Source organism: Jaculus jaculus, chromosome 1 (genome assembly GCF_020740685.1).
Source record: "Jaculus jaculus isolate mJacJac1 chromosome 1, mJacJac1.mat.Y.cur, whole genome shotgun sequence".
Taxonomy (NCBI): Eukaryota; Metazoa; Chordata; class Mammalia; order Rodentia; family Dipodidae; genus Jaculus; species Jaculus jaculus.
In genome coordinates, this window is record NC_059102.1 from 169,094,968 (window position 1) to 169,120,302 (window position 25,335).

The 25,335-nt window shown below is 40.6% G+C and overlaps 1 protein-coding gene and 1 pseudogene across 2 annotated transcripts; both read left to right on the forward strand.

The window, feature by feature from the left end:
* The first annotated feature begins 8,244 nt into the window (after positions 1–8,244).
* LOC123453214 (TAR DNA-binding protein 43-like) lies at positions 8,245–10,085 on the forward strand. 2 transcript variants are annotated; one of them, XM_045134570.1, is made up of 2 exons: positions 8,245–9,091; positions 10,030–10,085. In XM_045134570.1, exons 1-2 carry the CDS (start codon positions 8,245–8,247, stop codon positions 10,083–10,085), a joined length of 903 nt encoding a protein of 300 aa, XP_044990505.1. The 2 variants fall into 2 exon arrangements, with proteins under 2 accessions (XP_044990505.1, XP_044990507.1); XM_045134572.1 differs by having other exon boundaries at positions 8,245–9,073.
* A 13,853-nt stretch (positions 10,086–23,938) lies between these two features.
* LOC101616355 lies at positions 23,939–24,863 on the forward strand (annotated as a pseudogene).
* The last annotated feature ends 472 nt before the right edge of the window (positions 24,864–25,335 follow it).

The window sequence follows — 25,335 nt, forward strand, 5'->3', positions numbered from 1 at the left end:
GTTAGCCAGATGCACAAGAGAGCACACGCGTCTGGAGTTCGTTTGCAGTGGCTGGAGACCCTGACATGCCCATTCTCTCTCTCTCTCTCACTATCTGCCGCTTTCTCTCTCTGTCACTCTCAAATAAATAAAAATAAAATATTTAAAGAAAAAAAGAAATTATCTTATTTTCCCACCCTTAGCCATGGAATTCATTTTCCCATGTCATCCAAGGAAAGTAGACCTTTGAAAGTCATCCAACATTGGGCTGGAGAGATGGTTCCGTGGTTAAAAACACTTGTTTGCAAGGAGTTTCCAAGTACTGAAGTAAATCCAGATGCACAAAGTGGTGCATGTGTCTAGAGTTTATTTGCAGCACCACCAAAAGATCCTGGCGTGCTTATTCGCTTTCTCTTCTGTTCTCATTCTCTCCCTCCCCCCCTTTCTCTTTCCCAGTCTTATAAAAAGTACTCAAAACAAGAAATCTTCCAGCATTAGAAAAAATACTGGTTTACATTGTAGAAAAAAATATGATATAATAACTCCAGGTTTTGCCAACATTTGACAATCCTGAGAGCTTTGGTGCCATCAGAACTTGAAACAGTTGTCATCTTAGCTTATAACCTTCCAAAAATGTGAATATATTTTTGGAAAAGCAAGAACTGTATTTCACTTCTAGGGAGAAATATGACCCAAAGGAAACTGTGGTGGTTTGATTCAGCTGTCCCCCATAAACTTAGGCATTCTGAATGCTAGGCTCCCAGCTGATGGAGATTTGGGAATTAACACCTCATGGAGGCAGTGTATTGTTGGAGGCAGGCTTATGGGTATTACAGCCAGTGTCCCCTTGGCAGTGTTGGGCACACTCTCCTGTTCCTGTTGTCCACCTGATATAGGCCAGAAAGTGATGTCCAACATCTGCTCATGTCATCATTTTCCCCTGCCATCATGGAGCTTCCCCTTGAGTCTATAAGCCAAAATAAACCCTTTTTTCCCAAAAGCTTCTCTTGATCAGGTGATTTCTGCCAGCAATGTGAACCTGACTGCAACAGAAACCTTAGTTACTGTGATCAATGCTGCAATGACACAGGACTCTGCTATCCACACCCTTACTTGATAATCCTTTCAACAGGCCTCACAGACCAATGATTTCAGGTTTGAAGAAAAATCCTGGCTACACAGATAGAAAATGGACACCCAGCAACAAATGATGAACAACAGAAATTTCAACAAGTCCTGAAACTTAAAGATCTTTTTCCTCTTGACTTCTACCCTTTGTACACTTCACCCCTGTAGAAATAGGTTCTTAATTGGCACTGCCCAGCAAGAGTCAATGTGTCCTGAACAGCAAGGATTGTGCAAATTCTTCTTTTTCCATGAGCATCCTTAAGTTTGTTCCTCCTACTATGCATCCAGGAATTCAGCACAGGTTGACCACCTGATGCTTCTCTGGAGAACAGCTGGGGTTGAGACGCACACACATGAGGTAGAATGGCTACCAGGATGACTGTCAGGATGAAGACCCAGTGCTAAGTGATGATGCAGAAGGCAAAAGACAGTCATGCCTGTGACACTGTCCACGTGACTCACTTGACAAAGGTTTATGAAGTTTCACTTTTATAGAATTTTACTGATTAAATTAGGCTGTGTTCAATACTTAAATACTTTAGAGGAGGAAATCACAATTTACAAAAGTTAATTGACTTATCCAGTTTTGCATAACTGGCCTGTGACTGACCTGGGATCTTTATTATCTATTTTAATTTCTTTTCTTACCATGTATGTATTTGGCAGGAGGGCTGGGGAGGAAGAAAGCATGAGAATGCCTGGGTCACTAGCCACTGCAGACAAACTCCAGATGCCTACACCACTTTGTGCATCTGGTTTTATGTGGGGACTGAGGGATTGAGCCCAGAACATCAGGCTTTGCAAGCAGGCACCTCTAACTGCTGAGCCATCTCACAGCCCTGACCTAGGATTTTTTTTTTAATTATTTATTTATTTATTTGAGAGTGACAGACACAGAGAGAAAGACAGATAGAGGAAGAGAGAGAGAATGGGCGCGCCAGGGCTTCCAGCCACTGCAAACGAACTCCAGACGCGTGCGCCCCCTTGTGCATCTGGCTAACGTGGGACCTGGGGAACTGAGCCTCGAACCGGGGTCCTTAGGCTTCACAGGCAAGCGCTTAACCGCTAAGCCATCTCTCCAGCCCTGACCTAGGATTTTTAAACCAAGACTTCTGTGCTGGTCATTTTCTTTGTTGCTGTGACAAAATACATGCCAAGAAGCAAGGTAAAAGAGGAAGAGTTTATTTCTTAACAGATTGGGGGAAGCAAGCCACAATGGCAAGGGAGGCATGGCAGCAGAAGCATGCCTAGACAAGAAGCAGAGAGACAGAGGAAGGGAGATTACTGTTAGCACCCTTTCTCTTTATTTATTTATTTGCGTGTGTGTGTGTGTTTGCACGTGAGTGTGCACACATATGCATATGCCAAAGCAGCCATGTAGAGATCAGAGGACAATTTCGAGATGTCTGTGCTGCACCTTCTTTGAGACAGGGTCTCTTGTCACTGCAAATGAACTGCCATACTACAAACTAACAAACACAGGACTAGCTGGTCCCGAACTTCACATTTTTCTGGCTCTGCCTCCCCTCGTTACAGGCACTTTGGGATTACAAATATAAGTGCACCTTTGCATCTGGCCAAAGGTTTTGCAAGCAAGACACTTTAACCACTAAGCTATTTCCCCAGCCTGACTCTCTCCTTTTTATTCTCCTTGATTTACATCAGTTGGCTCAGAGCATAATTTTATTTCAGAGTAAGTAAATAGTCAGTCCAGGATGCCAGCCCATGGAATGGGGTGGCTCACAGTTACAGTTACAATGGATCTTTGCCCCTCAGTTAACCTAATCGAGAAGGTCCCTCACAAACGTGCCCAGAAATTTGTAGTAGATCCCATCAAGTTGATAGCATCAACCATCACAACTTCTGACTTTATATTTCATACTCTGCATCAGTTATGGTGACTACAATATACTTCTGAGTGTCAATGAGAATATATCTAATGCTCAGCGACAGCCTGCTTGATTTTTTTTTTTTTTTTTTTTTTGAGGTAGGGTCTCACTCTAGTGCAGGCTGACCTGGAATTCACTATGTAGTCTCTCAGGGTGGCCTTGAACTTGTGATGAACCTCCTACCTCTGCCTCCCGAGTGCTGGGATTAAAGGTGTGCACCACCACACCCAGCCTAGCCAGATGTTTTAGCTTTATTAACTAACCTTCTCAAACATAGCAGCAGAACCATTTCCTTCACATAGATAATGCCACAAAGAGTCACTCCAATAGGCTTAGACCATAATTTTATTTCTAAGTGAACTTAATTTAGAACATCGTGGCATTATTATGTACTATTCAGATGTAATCCCTTTGTAGTTCCATTGTGAAACTGGAACATGTCATGGATATATAACAAAATTAATGAAAACCAATTATATCCAAATCTTATATGAAAAGAATACAACATCTTAGCTCATAGTTACTGCAGAATATATGTATTTCAACTCTTGGACAGAAAATATAGTCTAAAGTTTTCTCCCATTCCTATGAAGTCATTTTTGTATAAGAGATTTCAAAGCACTTCCTGAAGACATGTCTAATAAGGATCTAATATAGTTTAGACTTATTTCCTAAAATCAATTCAGTAAATCAAAGCGTTGTATCCTTCTACTGATTGTGAAAGAGTTATTTCAGAATTGCATTTAGAGACTTGCTTGTTAATGTAACACCATCAGCCTGTGTTGAAAATTAGTCCTAGAAAATCCATTTCGTTCAGTTGCAGACCTTATGTGCTGTGCTAACAACCAGCCTGGCACAATGTGTGCACTGCTGCAACAGGGACATGACTATCATGATGGAAAACAGCTGGTTTGTGATTGAGTTTGAAGTGGCCTCCACAAAAAAGGAATTCGTGGCTAGTACCATAAGCTTGATCAAAAGCCTGAGGCTGTGGGGTCGGAGGCTCTAGGGGGGAATCTACTACTGTTATTATGTCTCCTAAATTGCTCTCCATTCTATTGATGGAGACAGGGTCCCTCACTAAAGGTGACACTCACACAATCTGAGATACTAGCTAACCAGAAAGCTCCAAGGACCCATCTGTCTCCACCTCCCCATAACAGGTTTGCAGGTGCGCTGCCACCACGCCCAATGTCGTTGTGGGTGCTGGGGATCCAAACAGAAATCCTCATGCTTGTGCAGCAAGGACCATGCCCACTGAGCCATCTTCCCAGCACCAACATACCTAAACATACCGAAGTATATTCTCTTTTGGTTTGCTGAGGTAGGGTCTCAGTCTAGCCCAAACTGACCTGGATTTCACTATGTAGTCAGGGGGACCTTGAATTTGTGGCAATCCTCCTACCTCTGCCTCCACAATGCTGGGATTAAAGGCATGTGGCACCACACCCTGAGAATATTTTTAACTGCTTTAAATCTTCTGTGAGAAAAGAGCACATCAAAAATTGAGAAGTTTATTTATTTCAACAAATAACATTGATATCAATAAAATAATTATTGGATCTCCTCCACAATAAAGAAAATAGTTGCATGGCCCTGAATCTTAATGCTATTACTTGACCCTAGACTCCAAGAACTCTTGTCTCGGGTTTCCATAGTGCTTTGCTGTGTTTCCCCTCCCTTTCACATTATACAACCAGATCAGGGAAGGGATGTCTATCATCACCTACTGCACTGCATATTCAATGTCAAAGGGGAATAAGGTTCTTTCCTTTTTCTCTTTTAAAGAAAGCATTATTCTCTAGTTCCCATCATCCATCTATCCCTTTCCTGCAATCTCCAGGGCTCAAGTGACCTACCTGCCTCAGTACCCCCATGTACAGGGACTGTACAGGTGGGTACCACTGTGTCTATCTCCAAAGATTACATATATGTGTGTGTGTGTGTGTACATACATACATACATATATTATGTACATATAGCTATACATTTAGAGAGAGAGAGGCTTGTTAAATGTTTTATTATATGTTCTAAAGAGGTGACAGCTGGCCATGGTGGCGCATGCCTTTAATCCCAGCACTTGAGAGGCAGAGGTAGGAGGATTGCCATGAGTTTGAGGCCTCCCTGAGACTACATAGTGAGTTCCAGGTCAGCTTGGGCTACAGTGAGACCCTACCTTGAAAATCCAGGAAAAAAAAAAAGAGAGAGAGACAGTGGACTGAGGAAATTGTTCAGTGATTTAAGCCTGGTGGTATGGGTTCAATTCCCCACTACCCATGTCAAGTCAGATGCACAAAGTGACACATGCGCCTGGAGCTTGTTTACAGCAGCAGAAGGCCCTGGTGCACCTGTATTTTCCTTCTCTCTCTCTCTCTCTCTCTCTCTCTCTCTCTCTCTCTCTCTCTCTCAAATAAATAAATAACAAATTTCAAAAGGTGGCAGAATAACGTCCACTCTCACGCCCTATCCAGCCATGTGCCCCTTCTTTTTTTCTGAGCTCCCTGTGCCAGTCCTTGTTCAGAGTCCTGTGAGTGGAAAAGAAAAGCTTTGTAAGGTGGCAGGCAGCCACGCAGTACTTCATTGTTAGACTACAATAGAAGTGGTAGAATTAGTGGGGACAATCTCTGCTTCATTAGTTTCTTTTGGGCTTCGGTTCCTTCAGATCATGCACTATTTTTCTAAGAAGAAAGGTTATTGGGCTGGAGAGATGGCTTAGCGGTTAAGCGCTTGCCTGTGAAGCCTAAGGACCCCGGTTTGAGGCTCAATTCCCCAGGACCCATGTTAGCCAGATGCACAAGGGAGCGCACTCATCTGGAGTTCGTTTGCAGTGGCTGGAAGCCCTGGGGTGCCCATTCTCTCTCTCTCCTTTTCTCTCTCTCTCTCCCCCCACCCCTTTCTCTCTCTGTTGCTCTCAAATAAATAACCAAAAATATTTTTTTAAAGAAATGTCTTTGGATTCCTAAACCAGAACATTCTTGCCATAAGTCTCTTTATTGTAACTGTCACCTCCTGGTTCCTTATGCTGTATATTATGGGGTTCAGCACTGGGAAGAAAAAAAGTGTAGACAATAAATGCCCGACTCTCTCCTGGGGAGTAGCTAGAGCTGGGGCAAAGGTTAGTGCAAGCACAACACCCATGCAGCAGGGCAGCTTTCTGTCCCTCTCCTCTCTCATTCTGTTTCTCTCATTTTTAAAGACGAAAGTGTATCAAAGACAACCAGATATATGTTTTGCTACTCAAGTATATAGATCAGAAGAACCGGAAAGGGATTCCTATTTCACATGCCGTGTTTCCATTTTAGTATTGAGGAGGGAGGAAACCTGAGCAGGGGAAGTGGGAGTTGCACATTAATTTGGGTAGTTCAAACTACTGGAACATAAAATGTCAATTCCCAAACTTTTCTTCTGGGGCCTTTTCTTTTCCTTCTTTCTTTTTCTTTTTCTTTTTCTTTTTTTTGTTTTTGTTTTTGGTTTTGGTTTTTGGTTTTTCGAGGTAGGGTCTCACTCTAGCCCAGGCTGACCTGGAATTCACTGTAGTCTCGCGGTGGCCTCGAACTCACAGCGATCCTCCTACCTCTACCTCCTGAGTGCTGGGATTAAAGGCGTGCGCCACCATGCCCGGCTACTTTTGGGGCCTTTTCAAAAAAAGAAAAAACTTCTAAGACAGCATTGGAAATCAAAAGGGATTTCAAGCAGATTGACATCAAAGCAATTCCCCAACTGAGATCATTTAAAATCAGGTTTTGGAGCAAAACTTATCATTTTTATGCCTTTTTATTGCTGCTCACCATAGAAACAGCTTAAAAGTATACATTTCAGACTGGAGAGATGGCTTATCAGTTAAGGTACTTGCCTGCAAAGCCTAAAGACCCACGTTCAACTCCACGGGTTCCAGATAAGCCAGACGCACAGGTGCCACATACACACAGGGGGCACGTGCATCTGGAGTCTGCCTGCAGTGGCTGGAGGCCCTGCTGTGCCAGTTCTCTCTCTCTCTCTCTCCTTCTCTTTCTCTCTCTCTCTCTCTCTCTCTCATAAAAAGTATATATTGCTACAAGTGTATGTGATCTCTACATCAAATTCAGAAGGCATGCAACCTAATCATTCTCTATACCTCTTTTGTAAATATGGAAACTGAAAGCCTAGAGAAATTAAATAAGTCACATCATTATCCTCCTTCATCTACAAACTTGGAATTTTGCTATTTTTTTTGTAAATTGTCAGCAACCCAGTTTTATTTTTGTTTTGTAATTTCAAATATTAACCCTACTCTTTCTGTTGTTGTTGTTGTTTAAATATTTATTTATTTGACAGAGAGCTAGAGAAAGAGGCAGATAGAGAGACAGAATGGCATGCAGGTACCTTTAGCCACTGCAAACAAACTCCACATGTATGTGTCATCTAGTACATCTGGCTTATATGGGTACTGGGGAATTAAACCTGGGTCTTTAGGCTTTGCTGGCTAGCGCCTTAACCACTAAGCAATCTCTCCAGACTGCTGTTGTTTTTGAAGTAGAGTTTCACCCTAGCCCAGGATGATCTGGAACTCACTTTTTAGTCCAGGCTGATCTGGAACTCAGCAATCCTCCTACCTCAGCTTCATATGTCCTGGAATTAAAAACATGTACCTCCACACCCATCAAACCCTATTCTTTTGTCACCTTCTTTCATATGTCTACCTTCCTCACATCAATATTATTCTAGTGTCGTCTTATATAGGATTTTCATCCACTTCATGTATAGCTCGCTCTCTCACAAACCTAGCTATCACGCACCAAGGTTAATCTCTCATAGATGCTATTTAAGTCATATTACTCAATGTTGACTCAATATTACTCAATGTTAAAAGCAAAAGAACTTATTCTTGCATTATTGCATTCAAATATTACAGCCTAATTCACAAAACAACTTTGTAGGCGAAAGAAGAATAGTTACCTAGAAGAAATAACTAAAAATGGTGGTGGGGGGGGTCACTAGAGAAATGGCTTAGCAGTTAAGGCACTTGCCTGTAAAGCCAAATGACTCAGGTTCAATTCCCCAGGACCTATGTAAGCCAGATGCACAAGGTGGTGCATGTGTCTCCCTCTCCCTCCCTCTCTCTTTCTCTCACTCAAATAAATAAAAATAAATTTAAAAAATGCTTGCAGTGGGAATGAAGCGGTAGCTAGGCTGGTCCGGGATCCCTCTCTGTTTTCAGTTTTCCTTGTCTCGCTCCTGAGTTGCAGGCCTAGCTAAGAAGTAAGAAAAGATGTCTGAATATATTCGGGTAACAGAAGACGAGAATGAAACACCGTCAGAAGATGATGGGACAGTGCTGCTGTCTGCTGGTACGGCCCAGTTTCCAGGGGCACGTGGGCTAAGCTACAGGAATCCAGTGTCTCAGTGTCTGAGAGGTGTCCGTCTGGTAGAAGGAATTCTGCATGCCCCTGATGCTGGCTGGGGAAACCTGGTATATGTTGTCAACTATCCGAAAGATAATAAAAGGAAGATGGATGAGACAGATGCTTCCTCAGTAGTGAAAGTGAAAAGAGCTGTCCAGAAAACATCTGACCTAATAGTGTTGGGTCTCCCGTGGAAAACAACTGAACAGGATCTTAAAGACTATTTCAGTACCTTTGGAGAAGTTCTTATGGTTCAGGTTAAGAAGGATATTAAAACTGGTCATTCAAAAGGGTTTGGCTTTGTTCGCTTTACGGAATACGATACCCAGGTGAAAGTAATGTCACAGAGACACATGATAGATGGGCGATGGTGTGACTGTAAACTTCCTAATTCTAAGCAAAGTCCAGATGAGCCTTTAAGAAGCAGAAAAGTTTTTGTTGGCCGTTGTACAGAAGATATGACTGCCAATGAGCTGCGGCAATTCTTTTGTCAGTATGGAGAGGTGGTAGATGTCTTCATTCCCAAGCCATTCAGGGCTTTTGCCTTTGTCACATTTGCAGATGATCAGGTTGCCCAGTCTCTCTGTGGCGAGGACTTGATCATTAAAGGAATCAGCATGCGCATATCCAATGCTGAACCTAAGCACAATAGCAATAGACAGTTACAAAGAAGTGGAAGATTTGGTGGTAATCCAGGTGGCTTTGGGAGTCCGGGTGGGTTTGGTAACAATAGGGGGGTGGAGCTGGTTTGGGAAATAATCAGGGTGGTAATATGGGTGGAGGGATGAACTTTGGTGCTTTTAGCATTAATCCAGCGATGATGGCTGCAGCCCAGGCAGCTCTGCAGAGCAGTTGGGGTATGATGGGCATGTTAGCCAGTCAGCAGAATCAGTCAGGCCCATCTGGTAATAACCAAAGCCAGGGTAACATGCAGAGGAAACCAAACCAGGCTTTTGGTTCTGGAAATAGCAAATACAGTGGTTCTAATTCTAGTGGTGCTATTGGTTGGGGATCAGCATCAAATGCAGGGTCAGGCAGTGGTTTTAATGGAGGCTTTGGCTCAAGCATGGATTCTAAGTCCTCTGGCTGGGGAATGTAGACATTGGGTTGTAGATGGTTGAAATAGAATGGTGGGAATTCAAATTTTTCTAAACTCATGGTAAGTATATTGTAAAATACATATGTACTAAGAATTTTCAAAATTGGTTTTTTCAGTGTGGAGTATATTATTCAGCAGTATTTTTGACATTTTTCTTTAGAAAAAGAGGAAGAGCTAAAGGAATTTTATAAGTTTTGTTACATAGAGGGTTGAAATATTGAGTGACTGAAAATGAACTGCTGTTTACCTGATTGGTAAACCAACACACTACAATTGATCTCAAAAGGTTTCTCCTGTAATACTACATCCTTGGACTTACTTGTTAAGTGAATTCTTTGCATGTTCAAAGTGAAAACTATTGGTTAGAATTAGAACTACATTCTTTTCTCCTTATTTTAATTTGAATCCCACCATATGGAATTTTCCCTTAGGAAAGTCTCCTTTTGGGAGAAATCATAATATCATAGTGTTTGTTTGTTTGGTTTTGTTTTTTAACACTTGTTTCCCTCATATAACAAAAGTCTAATATGAAGCCTTCATTTAATCTCTGCAGTTCATCTCATTTCAAATGTTTATGGAAGAAGCGCTTCATTGAAAGAAGTGCTGTAAATATTCTGCCATAGGAATACTTCTGTCTACATGCTTTCTCATCTGTGTCTTTGACGGTGGGTGTCCCATTTTTATCCACTACTCTTTATTTCATGGAATCGGATCAACGCTATGAACGCAAGGCTGTGATATGGAACCAGAAGGCTGTTTGAACTTTTGAAACCTTGTGTGGGATTGATGGTGGTGCCGAGGCATGAAAGGCTAGTATGAGCGAGAAAAGGAGAGTGCGTGCAGAGACTTGGTGGTGCAAAATGGATATTTTTTAACTTGGCAAAATGTGTCACTCAATCCTGTGGCTTTGGTGAGAGAGTGTGCAGAGAGCAATGATAGCAAATAATGTACAAATGTTTTTGCATTCAAAGGACATCCACATCTGTTGGAAGACTTTGAGTTTTGTTCTTAGATAACCCACATTAGCCGAATGTGTTAAGTGAAATGATACTTGTACTTTCCCTCCCCCTCTGTCAACTGCTGTGAATGCTGTATGGTGTGTGTTCTCCTCTGTTACTGATCTGGAAGTGTGGGAACGTGAACTGAAGCTGATGGGCTGAGAACATGGACTGAGCTTGTGGTGTGCTTTGCAGGAGAACTTGGAAGCAGAGTTCACCAGTGAGCTCAGGTGTCTCAAAGAAGGGTGGAAGTTCTCATGTCTGTTAGCTACCCATAAGAATGCTGTTTGCTGCAGTTCTGTGTCATGTGCTTGGATGCTTTTTATAAGAGTTGTCAATGTTGGAAATTCTTAAATAAAACTGATTTAAATAATAAAAAAAAATGCTTGCCTGGCTGGGTGACACATGCCTTTAATCCCACAACTTGGGAGGCAGAGGTAAGAGGATCTCTATGAGTTCAAGGCCAGCCTGAGACTACACAGTGAATAACAGGTCAGCTTGGGGATACAGCGAGACCCTACCTTGAAAACCAGAAAAAAAAAAAAAAAAAAAAACACCACTATGTGGTGGTTTGATTCAGATGTCCCCCATAAACTTAGGTGTTCTGAATGCTAGGTGCCCAGCTGATGGCAATTTGGGAATTAAAGCCTCCTGGAGACGGTGTATTTTGGGGGGTAAGCTTATGGGTGTTATTGCCACTTCCTCTTGCCAGTGTTTGTCATACTCTCCTATTGCTGTTGTTCATTTTGAGGTTGGCTGGGAGGTGATGTCCATGCTCTGCTCATGCCATCGTTTTCCCTGCCACCATGGAGCTTCCCTTTGAGTCTGTAAGCCAGAATAAACCCTTTTACCCACAAGCTGCTCTTGGTCAGGTATTTTCTGCCAGCAATGCAAACCTGTCTGCAACACACTATTACCCCATATTACCAACCACACCTTTATTGATTCTTCAGGGCTATTGAGCTTTAATTTGTTGTGTAAGAATACAAATATTTCTCTCAGTTGTGGTTGACCTTTGCATTTGTATTAAAGTGGTAGATGTAGTAGCATCCAAAATAATTTTGTCAAATATTGACAATTTTCCATGCTGAGCAATGCTTACATAAGCATTCATCATGCCATCTCTTACCATGTATAGGTTAATAACTCCAATTTAAAATTGAACATTTTAGCCAGGCATGGTAGTGCATGCCTTTAATCCCATCACTCAGGAGGCAGAGGTAGGTGGATCACTATGAGTTCAAGGCCACCTGAGACTACATAATGAATTCTAGGTCTGCCTGGACTAGAGTGAGACCCTACTCCAAGAAATCACAAAACAAAATGCCAGGCATAGTGGCGCATACCTTTAATCCCAGCAATTGGGATGCAGAGGTAGGATCACCATGAGTTTGAGGCCACCCTGAGACTACATAGACTACATACTTAATTCCAGGTCAGCCTGGACCAGAGTGAGACTCTACCTCGGAAAAAAAAAAAAAAAAAGAGCCGGGTGTGGTGGCGCACGCCTTTAATCCCAGCACTTGGGAGGCAGAGGTAGGAGGATTGCCGAGAGTTCGAGGCCACCCTGAGACTACATAGTAAATTCCAGGTCAGCTTGAGCCAGAGTGAGACCCTACCTCAAAAAAACAAAAAAAAAAAAGAAAGAAAGAAAGAGAGAGAGAGAGAAAAAAAAGAGAGTTAAGGCTCTTGCCTGCAAACACTAAGGACCAAGATTCAGTTTCCCAGTACCCAGAAGCTCAAGGTGACACATGCATCCAGAGTTTGTTTGCAGTGGCTGGAGACTCTGGTATACCCATTTTCTCTATTTACCTCTTCTTTTCTCTCTCCCCCTCTCAAATATATATATGTTGTTTTTTCAAGGTAGGGTCTCACTCTAGCCCAGGCTGACCTGGAATTCACTATGGAGCCTCAGGGTGACCTCAAACTCATGGTGATCCTCCTACCTTTGCCTCCTGAGTGCTGGGATTAAAGGCATGTGCCACCATACCCAGCAAATAAAACATTTTTTTTTAATTTTTATTAACATTTTCCATGATTATAAAATATATCCCATGGTAATTCCTCCCTCCCCACCCCCACACTTTCCCGTTTGAAATTCCATTCTCCATCATATTACCTCCCCATTACAATAATTGTAATTACATATATACAATATCAACCTATTAAGTAGCCTCCTCCCTTCCTTTCTCCACCCTTTATGTCTCCTTTTCAACTTACTGGCCTCTGCTACTAAGTATTTTCATTCTCACGCAGAAGCCCAGTCATCTGTAGCTAGGATCCACATATGAGAGAGAACATGTGGCGCTTGGCTTTCTGGGCCTGGGTTACCTGAATTAGTATAATACTTTCCAGGTCCATCCATTTTTATGCAAATTTCATAACTTCATTTTTCTTTACCGCTGAGTAGAACTCCATTGTATAAATGTACCACATCTTCATTATCCACTCATCTGTTGAGGGACATCTAGGCTGGTTCCATTTCCCAGCTATTATAAATTGAGCAGCAATAAACATGGTTGAGCATGTACTTCTAAGGAAATGAGATGAGTCCTTTGGATATATGCCTAGGAGCGCTATAGCTGGGTCATATGGTAGATCAATCTCTAGCTGCTTTAGGAACCTCCACACTGTTTTCCACAATGGCTGGACCAGATTGCATTCCCACCAGCAGTGCAGAAGGGTTCCTTTTTTTCCACTTCCCCGCCAACATTTATGATCATTTGTTTTCATGATGGTGGCCAATCTGACAGGAGTGAGATGGAATCTCAATGTAGTTTTAATCTGCATTTCCCTGATGACTAGTGACGTAGAACATTTTTTAAGATGCTTATATGCCATTCGTATTTCTTCCTTTGAGAACTCTCTATTTAGCTCCATAGCCCATTTTTTGATTGGCTTGTTTGATTCCTTATTATTTAACTTTTTGAGTTCTTTGTATATCCTAGATATTAATCCTCTATCAGATATATAGCTGGCGAAGATTTTTTCCCATTCTGTAGGTTGCCTCTTTGCTTTGTTCACTGTGTCCTTTGCGGTGCAAAATCTTTGTAATTTCATTAGGTCCCAGTGGTTAATCTGTGGTTTTATTGCCTGAGCAATTGGGGTTGTATTCAGAAAGTCTTTGCCAAGACCAATATGTTGAAGGGTTTCCCCTACTTTTTCCTCTAGTAGTTTCAAAGTTTCTGGTCTGATGTTAAGGTCTTTAATCCATTTGGACTTAATTCTTGTGCATGGCGAGAGAGAAGAATCTATTTTCATCCTTCTGCAGATATTTATCCAGTTTTCAAAACACCATTTGCTGAAGAGGCTGTCTCTTCTCCAATGAGTATTTTTGGCATTTTTAACGAATATCAGGTGGCTATAGCTACTTGGGCTTACATCTGGGTCCTCTATTCTGTTCCACTGATCTACATGTCTGTTTTTGTGCCAGTACCATGCTGTTTTTGTTACTATGGCTCTGTAGTATAGGTTAAAATCAGGTATGGTGATACCACCAGCCTCTTTTTTGTTGCTCAGTATTATTTTAGATATTCGAGGTTTTTTGTGATTCCAAATGAAGTTTTGGATAGTTTTTTCTATTTCCATGAAGAAAGCCTTTGGAATTTTGATGGGGATTGCATTAAATGTGTAGATTGCTTTAGGTAAGATTGCCATTTTCACGATATTGATTCTTCCAATCCAGGAACAAGGGATGTTTCTCCACTTTCTAGTGTCTTCTGCAATTTCTCGCTTGAGTGTTTTAAAGTTCTCATTGTATAGATTCTTTACTTCCTTGGTTAGGTTTATTCCAAGGTATTTTATTTTTTTTTTGATGCAATTGTGAATGGGAGTGATTCTCTGATTTCATCCTCTGTGTGTTTGTTGTTAGCATATATGAAGGCTACTGATTTCTGTGTATTTATTTTGTATCCTGCTACATTGCTGTAGGTTTTGATCAGCTCTAACAGCTTGCTAGTAGACTCTTTAGGGTCCTTTATGTATAGAATCATGTCATCTGCAAATAATGATAACTTGATTTCTTCCTTTCCAATTTGTATCCCTTTTATGTGTGTCTCTTGCCTTATTGCTATAGCCAAGACTTCCAAAACTATATTAAATAGAAGTGGGGACAGTGGACAACCTTGTCTTGTTCCTGATTTTAGTGGAAAAGCTTCCAGTTTTTCCCCATTTAGTAATATGTTGGCTGTAGGCTTGTCATAAATAGCCTTTATTATATTGAGACATGTTCCTTCTATTCCCAGTCTCTGTAGGACTTTTATCAGGAAGGGATGTTGGATTTTGTCAAATGCTTTCTCTGCATCTAATGAGATGATCATGTGATTTTTGTCCTTCAACCCATTTATGTAATGTATTACATTTATAGATTTGCGTATGTTGAACCATCCCTGCATCTCTGGGATAAAGCCTACTTGGTCAGGGTGAATGATCTTTTTGATATACTCTTGTATTCTGTTTGCCAATATTTTGTTGAGAATTTTTGCATCTATGTTCATAAGGGAGATTGGTCTGTAATTTTCTTTTTTTGTTCTATCTTTGCCTGGTTTTGGTATCAGGGTGATGCTGGCCTCATAGAAGGAGTTTGGTAGAATTCCTTCTTTTTCTATTTCCTGGAAAAGCTTAAGAAGCAATGGTGTTAGCTCTTCCTTAAAAGTCTGGTAAAATTCAGCAGTGAATCCATCCGGGCCTGGGCTTTTTTTAGTTGGGAGATTATTGATAACTGTTCAGATCTCCATGTTTGTTATAGGTCTATTTAAGTGATTTATCTCATTTTGATTTAATTTAGGTAGGTCATATAGATCAAGGAAATCATCCATTTCTTTCAGATTTTCATACTTTGTGGAGTATATGCTTTTATAGTATGTCCCTATGATTTTTTGAATTTCTCTGGAATCTGTTGTGATGTTACCTTGTTCATCTCTGATTTTATTAATTTGTGTCTCTTCTCTCTTTCTTTTAGTCAGATTTGCTAAGGGTTTATCAATCTTGTTTATCCTTTCAAAGAACCAACTCTTTGTTTCATTAACTCTTTGGATTGTTCTTTTTGTTTCTATCTCATTAATTTCTGCCCTAATCTTTATTATTTCTTCCCATCTACTAATTTTTGGTTTGCCTTGTTCTTCTTTTTCCAAGGCTTTAAGGCAAAGCATTAGGTCATTTACTTGCGACCTTTCTAATTTCTTAATATAGGCACTTAAGGCTATAAATTTACCTCTTAGAACTGCCTTCATTGTGTCCCAGAGATTTTGGTATGTTGTGTTCTCATTATCATTTGACTCTATAAATTTTTTGATTTCCTTTTTGATTTCTTCATTGACCCACTCATCATTTAGTAGTGTATTGTTTAGTTTCCATGATTTTGTGTATGCTCTATAGCCTTTCTTGCTACTGATTTGTAGTTTAATTCCATTGTGGTCAGATAGAATGCAAGGAATTATTTCAATTTTCCTGAATTTGTTAAGATTTGCTTTGTGTCCTAATATATGGTCTATTTTAGAGAATGTTCCATGTGCTGCTGAAAAGAATGTATATTCTGCAGCCTTTGGATGAAATGTCCTGTATATATCTGTTAGGTCCATTCCTTCTATGACCTCATTTAGTCCAGATGCCTCTCTGTTTATTCTTTCCCTGGATGACCTGTCAATTGATGAGAGTGGGGTGTTAAAGTCACCCACCACCACTGTGTTTGGTGTTATCTGTAACCTTAGTTCTAATAGTGTTTGTTTGACGAATTTGGGAGCCCCCATGTTAGGTGCATATATGTTTAGGATTGTAATGTCCTCCTGTTGGAGTGTGCCCTTAATCAATATAAAGTGACCTTCCTTATCTTTCTTGACTAACGTCGGACTAACGTCTACCCTGTCTGATATTAGGATAGCAACCCCTGCTTGTTTTCTAGGCCCATTTGCTTGAAACACCGTCTTCCAACCTTTCACCCTAAGATAATGTCTATCCTTTGTAGAAAGGTGAGTTTCTTGGAGACAACAAATTGTAGGATCCTGCTTTTTAACCCAGTCTGCAAATCTATGTCTTTTCGTTGGGGCATTGAGACCGTTGATATTAAGAGATATTATTGAAAGGTGTGTATTTATGTTTGCCATTTGTGTGTGTGTGTGTGTGTGTGTGTGTGTGTGTTACTGGTTCTACCTGTGCTCTCTTCTGTTAACTGGTATTTGAGTATAGCTTGTTTTTTCTAGGTTCCTTATATGTGTGCTTTTCCTTTTGTTCAGCATGGAGGATTCTATCAAGTATTTTCTGTAGAGCTGGTTTTGTCTTCAAATACTCCTTTAGCCTGCTTTTGTCATGGAATGTCTTTATTTCTCCATCTATTTGAATGGATAACTTTGCAGGATAAAGTAACCTTGGTTGACAGTTGTTATCTTTCAGAACTTGGAATATATCACTCCAAGCCCTTCTGGCTTTAAAAGTTTGTGTTGAATAATCTGCTGTAATCCTGATGGGCTTGCTTTTGTAGGTAACTTGATTTTTCTCTGTAACTGCTTTCAATACTTTTTCTTTGGTTTGTGTGTTTGGAAGTTTGATTATAATATGGCGAGGGGAGGTTCTTTCTGGGTTTTGTCTGGCTGGGGTTCTAAAGGCTTCCTGTATCTGTATTGGCACCTCTTTCCCAATTTGGGGGAAATTTTCCTCTATGATTTTGTTGAAGATGCCTACTATGCCTCTGGAGTGGAGTTCTTCTCCTTCTACTATGCCCTGAATTCTTATATTGGATCTTTTCATAGTGTCCTGAATATCTTGAAATTCCCACTCATACTTTTCTATAAGTTTGTCTTTCTCTTTGTTGGACTGCATTAGGTCTGCCACCTGGTCTTCTAGCTTAGATATTCTGTCCTCTCCCTCATCCATCCTACTGGTGAGATTTTCTACAGAGTTTTTTATTTCATTAACTGTGTTCTTCATTGCTAGTGATTCTGACTGGTTTTTCTTTATTATTTCTATTTCCCTATTTATGTCTTGTATTGCCTTCTTTATTTCATTAAATTGGTGTCCTGCCTCTTCTTTGATTCCTTTGATTTCCTCTTTGATTTCTTCTTTGATTGTTTTCATGTGTTCTTTGACCTCTTTGAACATATTTATAATTATTCTTTTGAACTCTTGCTCAGGCATTTCCTCTAACTCTTTCTCACTGGAGGACATTTCTGATGCATTAATACTTTTAGGTGGATTTATATCGTCTTGCTTTTTAGTGTTTCTTGTGTTATAATGTATATATTTTTGCATCTTGGATTAAGTTAATGCTTGGATTTTCTAGCTAGCTGTGTATTCTTAGCTGTATCAATTGCTTTGATGTAATATATTTTCAGGGTAGGACCTTAAGGTATTAGGTGTGGCTCTTAAGACTCTCAGAGTATCTACAAAGATGTTCTTAGGGGTTGAGTTTCCCTGCTTTAGGAGTATTCAAGCAGGCTGAGTGGAATAAAATACAGGTAGATTCTAAAATTTAACTAAACACTGTACACATTCAATCAAAAACAGCCCCGAGTATGTATGCAAGAGTAGTTATTATAATGACCAGATCCTCTATCAACAAAGAGATTTAGATTTCTTGTCTGTTGAGGGATCCAAGTCAGCTTGTGACCAAGTGAGACCCTTCCCTGGTGCAATCCCAGTTACCTTGGGTGATTTTGGTCTCAGTCAAGTTGCTGCCAGGGTCGTCGGGCTGCTGTTCTGATTTCTGGAGCTGGGCACTTGCTTTTCCTACGGGGTAAACCGAGTCGCTGCTGCTGCCTCTGCTGCTGCTGTAGCTGCCACCACCAGTGCCACCACCGCTGCTGAAGCTGCCGCTGCCGTGTCCACCACTGCTGCTTCCCCCGAAGCCGCTGCTGCGGGATCTGCCGCCGCTGCCGCTCCTGGGTCCGCTGCTGCTGGGGCCGCTGGTACCAGTGCTGGAGCTGCTGAAGTTGCTGCCGAACTCAGCTCCTGCTTGGGTCCCGCTGTCAGCCCAAGTTGGCATGGCCGGGTCCCGGGCCACTGCTGTGTTCGCTGGAGCTGGGCTCAGGCATTGGGGGAGGGGAGGGAGCCGCGGCTTCTCTGGATCTCTCACTGCTCCACGTGTTCTTCTACCTCACGGTCTTCTCCTCTGCTGCTCGCTGCCGCTGTCCCCTCACGTTTCCCGAGTTGCGGGGAGCGCGGTGTGAGGGGAAAATCCCGCACCTGGCTTTTCCTGCGGCTCGAGCCGAGAGTCTGGCGGCTTTCTGCTGCACCGCGGCCGAGCTGCCGGGGCCGCTTTTCCGCCTGTGCAGGCTCTGGATGCTCTATAACTCTTCTACTTCTCCACTGCCGCCTCAATTTCCTATACACCTCACTTTTTAGTAAAAGTGTGTATTTTGCTGAGTTTTTTTGGTCTTTTTCCCCCCTAGGCTGCTTTGGCGTGGTACCTAAGCCGCCATCTTAACCGGAAGTCCAAAACATTTTTTTTTTAAAGAAGAGATATAATCTCTTCACTATAAGCAGAATGCAGACATTAAGTGATAAACCTTAAACACATTTCCTCTTTGGTATTTTCAACTTTCTCTAATGAACAACAATACTCATAATTTAAAATTACCAGTATAGCATGATAAAAAGACAAAAGTACTGCCTCCACCCAGAATAAAAGAAATAAAAAGATTTTTGAAAGAAAAATAATTTTCAAAAGCTGGGACAGGGGAAATGGCTTGGCAGTTAAGCACTTATTTCATAAAATTGGTTTCCTGTGTCTTTGATTCCTTTGATTTCCTCTTTCATTCCTTTGATATCCTCTTTGATTTCTTTGAACATATTTATAATCATTTTTTTGAAATCTTTCTCATGCATTTCCTCTAAATCAGTCTCACTGGAGGTCATTTCTTATGCATTAATACTTTTTGGAGGATTTATATTGTCTTGATTTTTTGTGTTTCTTGTATTCTAATGTAGAGATTTTTGCATCTTGGATTAATTTAATGCTTGGGTTTTCTAATTATCTGCATTATTAGATGAATCAATCTAATGTTATATATCTTCAGAGTAAGAGCTTAAGGTGTTAGGTGTGGCTCAAGACTCTCAGCATAACTGCAAAAGTGACCCTAGGTGTTGGGTTTGCCTGCTATGAGAGTATTCAAGAAGGCTGAGTGGAACAAAATACAGGCAGATTCTAAAATTTAACTAAACAATGGACACATTGAATGAAAAACAGCACAGAGTATTTATGCAAGAGTATGTATTATTACACCCAGATCCTCTAACAAAGTCACAGTCCCTAAGGATGTGTGTTGCCCCACACCCTTAATCCCAAGAGGCTAAGATTTCTGGTCTGTAGAGGGTTCCAAGTCATCTTGTGACCAAGTGAGACCCTTCCCCAACGAATAACAGAAGAGGAAACAAAGGCACTATAAATCAGGAAGCAACACATGGCAAACCCAAAATATAGCTTATTTAAGAATGGCAAATCCAACCATCCATCAGATTTAACACATAATTTACCCTGACATGGAAGGTGCAATTAGCACTTCTGATTCAAGCCTATATACCAAACTTATTTGGTCGGTACTGACCTGGTGTAATCCCAATTACCTTTTGTAGTGGTTTTCATCTCAATTATGCTGCACTCCTGCTTGGGTCCCTCTTTGCTGCTCTGTGGGCTCAGGTAGGCTGGCTGGGTCACTGCTCTGACTGCATATGCCACATATACCGGGTGCTGTGTAGGTGAGCTCTCTTCCTAAGGTCTCTGGTGCTTGCTGGCACTTGGGCTGGCGTTGGGGAAGGGGAAGCTGTGAATGGTGGCTAAAGTTCTCCTGCTGTTCTTTTTCTATCCTTTCATTCTAAGGTTGTGTTTATTTTTAACGGTAAGATGGATTTCTTAAAGACAACAAATGGATGGATTCAGTTTTCTGACCCAACCTGTCTTATTTGTATCTTTTGATTGGGGAGTTGAGCTTATTGGTATTCAGAGTTATAACTGAGAGGTATGAGTTAATCCATGTCAAGTTGTAGACTTTGAAGTTTGATTTTTCTAGACTTGCATTTGCATCTGTTTTTTCTAGTTTTGATTATTGTTTCTCCCCTCCTGTAGCCTCTTGAGTATGTTTATTCTACACTCCACAGTCAACTATTCCATGTAGCATTCTCTGTAGCACTGGCTTAGTGCTCATATATTCATAACACTGAAGTATTTACCCTCCTTCTATTATGAGGGATAATCTTGCTGGGTATAGTAGTCTGAATTGGCAGCCATGGTCTTTGAAAATTTGAAATACTCAGGCTGTAGAGATTGCTTTGTGGCTAAGGTCTGTGAAACCTAAGGACCCAGGTATGATTCCCTAGTACCCATGTAAGCCAGATGCACAAGGTTGTGCATGCTTCTGGAGTTTGTTTGCAGTACCTGGAAACTCTGGGATGCCCATTCTCTATCTCTCTCTGCCTCTCACTCCTCCTATCTCTTTCCCTTACTCTCAAATAACCAAATAAAATTTTAAAAATTAAGAATGAAATATTCTATTCCAAGTGTTTCTGGATTTTAGAATTTCCATTGGAAATTTGGGTATAATTGTGATGGGCTTACCTTTGTAAATGATGAGTTTTTTTCTCATTAGCTTTTAGTTCTCTCTCTCTTTCTGTGCTTCATGTTTTAACTATAATATAATGTGATGACTATTTTTGTTTCTATTTGGTGTTCTGTGTGCTTCTTTCTTGATTTTGGTATTCATTGCTATTAAATACTCTCTTGATATTGCGGATATATTCCATAGGTTTTAGTATGTTGTGTAGGTTGTTTCAATATTATTTGCAATTTTCCTACTTATTATTTGTATTAATATTTGTTTTTTAGGAGAGTATTTACTCAATTTCTGCTGAACTGAAAATTTTTCTAAAGTTCCTCTTGCTACTGGCTTCTGTTTTTATGTCATTGTGTATACTGGTAGGATTTTGGTCTTTGTCAATTTGATAAGACCTATTTAATGGCCTATTCTGGAGAATGTTCTGTGTGCCATCATTGGGTCCATTAGGTCTAGTCATAGGTCTGTCCAAATAATTTACATTGCAGCCTGACATTGTTGTCTGCAAATGAACTGAGCCATATTCATAGCTGTCCTGAGATGCATTCCATGAGCCACAGGTGGGATGTGCCTGGGAATAGTTTAAATCTTATGTTTCCCTATTTATATTTTGTCTACATGATCTGCCCTTCACTGAAGGTGGGTTAAAGTCCCTTACTATTATTGTACTGTAGTCTCTCTTGTCAGTCAGATATATGCTTTATATATTTAGATGACTCAATGCTGACTGCATATATATTTATAGTTGTCATGTCCCTTAGCTGAACTGGCCTCTTTGTTACTACATAATGAACTTTTTGTATTCATTTATTTATTTTGGTTTTTTGAAGTAGGGCCTCACCCTAGCCCAGACTGATCTGGAAATTACTCTGTAGTCTTAGAGTAGCCTTGAACTCACGTTGATCCACCTACCTCTGTACTGGGATTAAAGGTGTGTATCATCATGCCTGGCTATATTTTTTAATTCAAAGTTTATTTTACATAATATAACTATAGTTACACTCTTTTGGTTTCCTACTGCATGAGATATCTTTACATCTCTACCCTTTCAATCTATGTGTCTCCTTATAAAGTGAGGTGAGTTTCTTTTAAGTAGCATATAGTTAGGTCTTTTTTTTGTAAATCCATTCAGCCACTCTGTGCCTTTTTATATATTTATTTACCTGCAAGCAGAAAGAGAGAGTGAGACAGACAGAGAGAGAATCAGAGAGAGAGCATGAACACACCAAGGCCTTTTGCTGTTGCAAACAAACTCCAGACACATGTGCCACTTTGTGTATCTGGCTTTACATGAGTACAGGGGAACTGAACCCAAACAGAAGGCTTTGGTAGCAACTGCCTTTACCTTCTGAGCCCTCTCCCCAGCAAACTCTGTGCCTTTTGATTGGATAAATGTATAAATTTGTATTTATAATAATTATGAATATGCCGTGACATACTACTGTTGTTTTTACATTGTTTTCTAGCTGCTAGAGGATAAAGTAGGGAAAATACTTGAACATGCAGACATAATCCATTTATGAAATGGACTCCAGTGCAGGATATAAGGCCAATAATAAATAAATAAGACCTAATTAATCAAAAAGCTTTTGTACAGCAAAGGAAACTGTTAATAGAGCAAAGAGACAGTCTACAGAATGGGAGAAAATCTTTGTTGGCTATACATCTGATAGAGAACATATACCAAAAAAAGGAAAAAAAAAAACCTGAACAATAAGAAATAAACAACTCAGTCAAAACAAGATGGGCTATAAAATGGAATAGAGAATTCTCAAATGAAGAAATACAAATATTTTCAAATTAATTATTTTATTTTATTTGAGAGAGGGATTGAGGCAGATAGAAAGAGAGAAAATGGAAGCACCAGGGTCTCCAGTCACTGCAAATGAACTCCAGACTTTTATGTGCCATCTTGTGCATCTGGCTTACATAGGTCCTGAGGAATTAAACCTGGGTCCTTTGACTTCATAGGCAAACAGCTTAACCACTAAGCCATCTCTCCAGCCCACAAATATTCTTCAAAGTGTTTAACACCCTTAAGCATCAGGAAAATGCAAATCAAAACTACTTTGGAACTAGAAAGATGGCTTATTCATTAAGGTATTTGTCTGCGAAGCCTAAGGACCCAGGTTTGATTCCCCAGAACCCATGTAGGCCACATGCACATGGTGGTACATGCATCTAGAGTTTGTTTGCAATGGCTGGAGGCCCTAGTGCTTCCATTCCTCTCTTTCTCTCTCTTCGCCTCTTTCTCTGACTCTCTCTAATAAATAAAAATTTTTAAAAATATTGAAAAAAACTACTTTGGAGCCGGTTGTGGCAGTGTACGCCTTTAATCCAAGCACTCAGGAGGCAGAGGTAGGAGGATCACCCTGAGTTCGAGGCCACCCTGAGACTGCATAGTGAATTTCAGGTCAGCCTGGACTAGAGCAAGACCCTACCTCGAAAAAAACCAAAAAAACAAAATTCCTGCTTTGAGGGCTGAAGAGGTGGCTTAGAAGTTAAGGCACTTGACTGCAAAGCCTAATCCCCAGGGTTCAATTCCCCAGTGCCAACACACAGCCAGTTGCACAAAGTGGTTCCTGCACCAGTTCATTCATTCACAATGTCTAGAGACCCTGGAGCACCTGTTCTATCCCTCTGTCTATCTCTCTTTTATCTCTCCGCTTACAAATAAATAATTTTTAAGAAAAAACTGCTTTGAGATTTCATCTCACTCCAGTCAGAATGGTTATCATCAAGAAATCAAATGAGGCGGCTCCAACTCCCTTTCTCCTTTGCCGGGCAAGAGGTGTCTATGGGGCACCCGTTGCAGCCGCTGATACCACCACCGCCACTGGGTGCTGTCTCTATGGCGAGGAGGAGCGCGCACTCAGAGACACAAGTACACAAATATGGGGTAAAATATTTTATGAACCAAATCTTCAATCAAGTATAATATTGTGATGCTTGGCATCTAGACTCCTTTGCCCTCACTATGCCAGCAGCAACTGTAGATCATAGCCAAAGAATCTGTGAAGTTTGGGCTTGTAACCTGGATGAAGAGATGAAGAAAATTTGTCAGGTTATCCGAAAATATAATTATGTTGCTATGGACACCGAGTTTCCAGGTGTGGTTGCAAGACCCATTGGAGAATTCAGGAGCAATGCTGACTATCAATACCAACTATTGCGGTGTAATGTAGACTTGTTAAAGATAATTCAGCTAGGATTGACTTTTATGAATGAGCAAGGAGAATACCCTCCAGGAACTTCAACTTGGCAGTTTAATTTTAAATTTAATTTGACGGAGGATATGTATGCTCAGGACTCTATAGAACTGCTAACAACATCTGGTATACAGTTTAAAAAACATTAAAAAAAAAAAACATGAAGAGGAAGGAATTGAGACTCAGTACCTTGCAGAACTTCTTATGACTTCAGAAGTGGTCCTCTGTGAAGGGGTCAAAGGGTTATCATTTCATAGTGGTTATGACTTTGGCTGTTTAATCAAAATTCTGACCAACTCTAACTTGCCTGAAGAAGAACTTGACTTCTTTGAGATCCTTCAGTTATTTTTTCCTGTCATTGATGATGTAAAGTACCCCATGAAGAGCTGCAAAAATCTCAAAGGTGGCTTGCAGGAAGTTGCTGAACAGTTAGAGCTGGAACGGATAGGACCACAACATCAGGCAGGATCTGATTCATTGCTTACAGGAATGGCCTTGTTCAAAATGAGAGAAATGTTTTTCAAACATCACATTGATGATGCCAAGTACTGTGGCCACCTGTACGGCGTGGGCTCTGGCTTGTCCTATGTGCAGAATGGCACAGGGAATGCATATGAGGAAGAAGCCAGCAAACAGTCATGACATGAAATAATTTTTTTAATTTTTATTTTATATTAGGTATACATGTGCTTGTATATAGGTTTTATCTCTGATTGAATCCTTTAATGGTAGACAATACCTTCCCCCCCAACCCCATTCTCTTTGTAGCCCACTATTTTCGGCCTTTCAGTACTAAGTATGACCTTCCCCATCTAAGATCTTAATGAATAAAAGTGCATTCAGGTTAGATTTGGCCTTACTGAAGAATTTGATAAACTCCGCATACTTGAACTTGGTTTTGGTTTTTCCCCTTTCCTAAATTAACTAGCATTGACTGTAATTTATTCCGTTTCAAGTTTCTCCTTCTGCAATACTTTTAGGTATTTGAGATTGTGGACCATCAATTTTGCACTTTAGAGAGAGATTTCAATCCTCTGTTTTACCAGAAATTGAAAATAACCATCTGCCAACATTTTACAGTATTTGCTTGTTTTTGATGTCCAGAGTAAAGCAC

Coding starts and splice junctions, on each gene's coding strand:
- LOC123453214 (XM_045134570.1), top strand. CDS start 8,245: ATGTCTGAATATATTCGGGTAACAGAAGACGAGAATGAAACACCGTCA. Junction 9,092..10,029: donor AGGTGGCTTTGGGAGTCCGG/GTGGGTTTGGTA, acceptor TAATCTCTGCAG/TTCATCTCATTTCAAATGTT.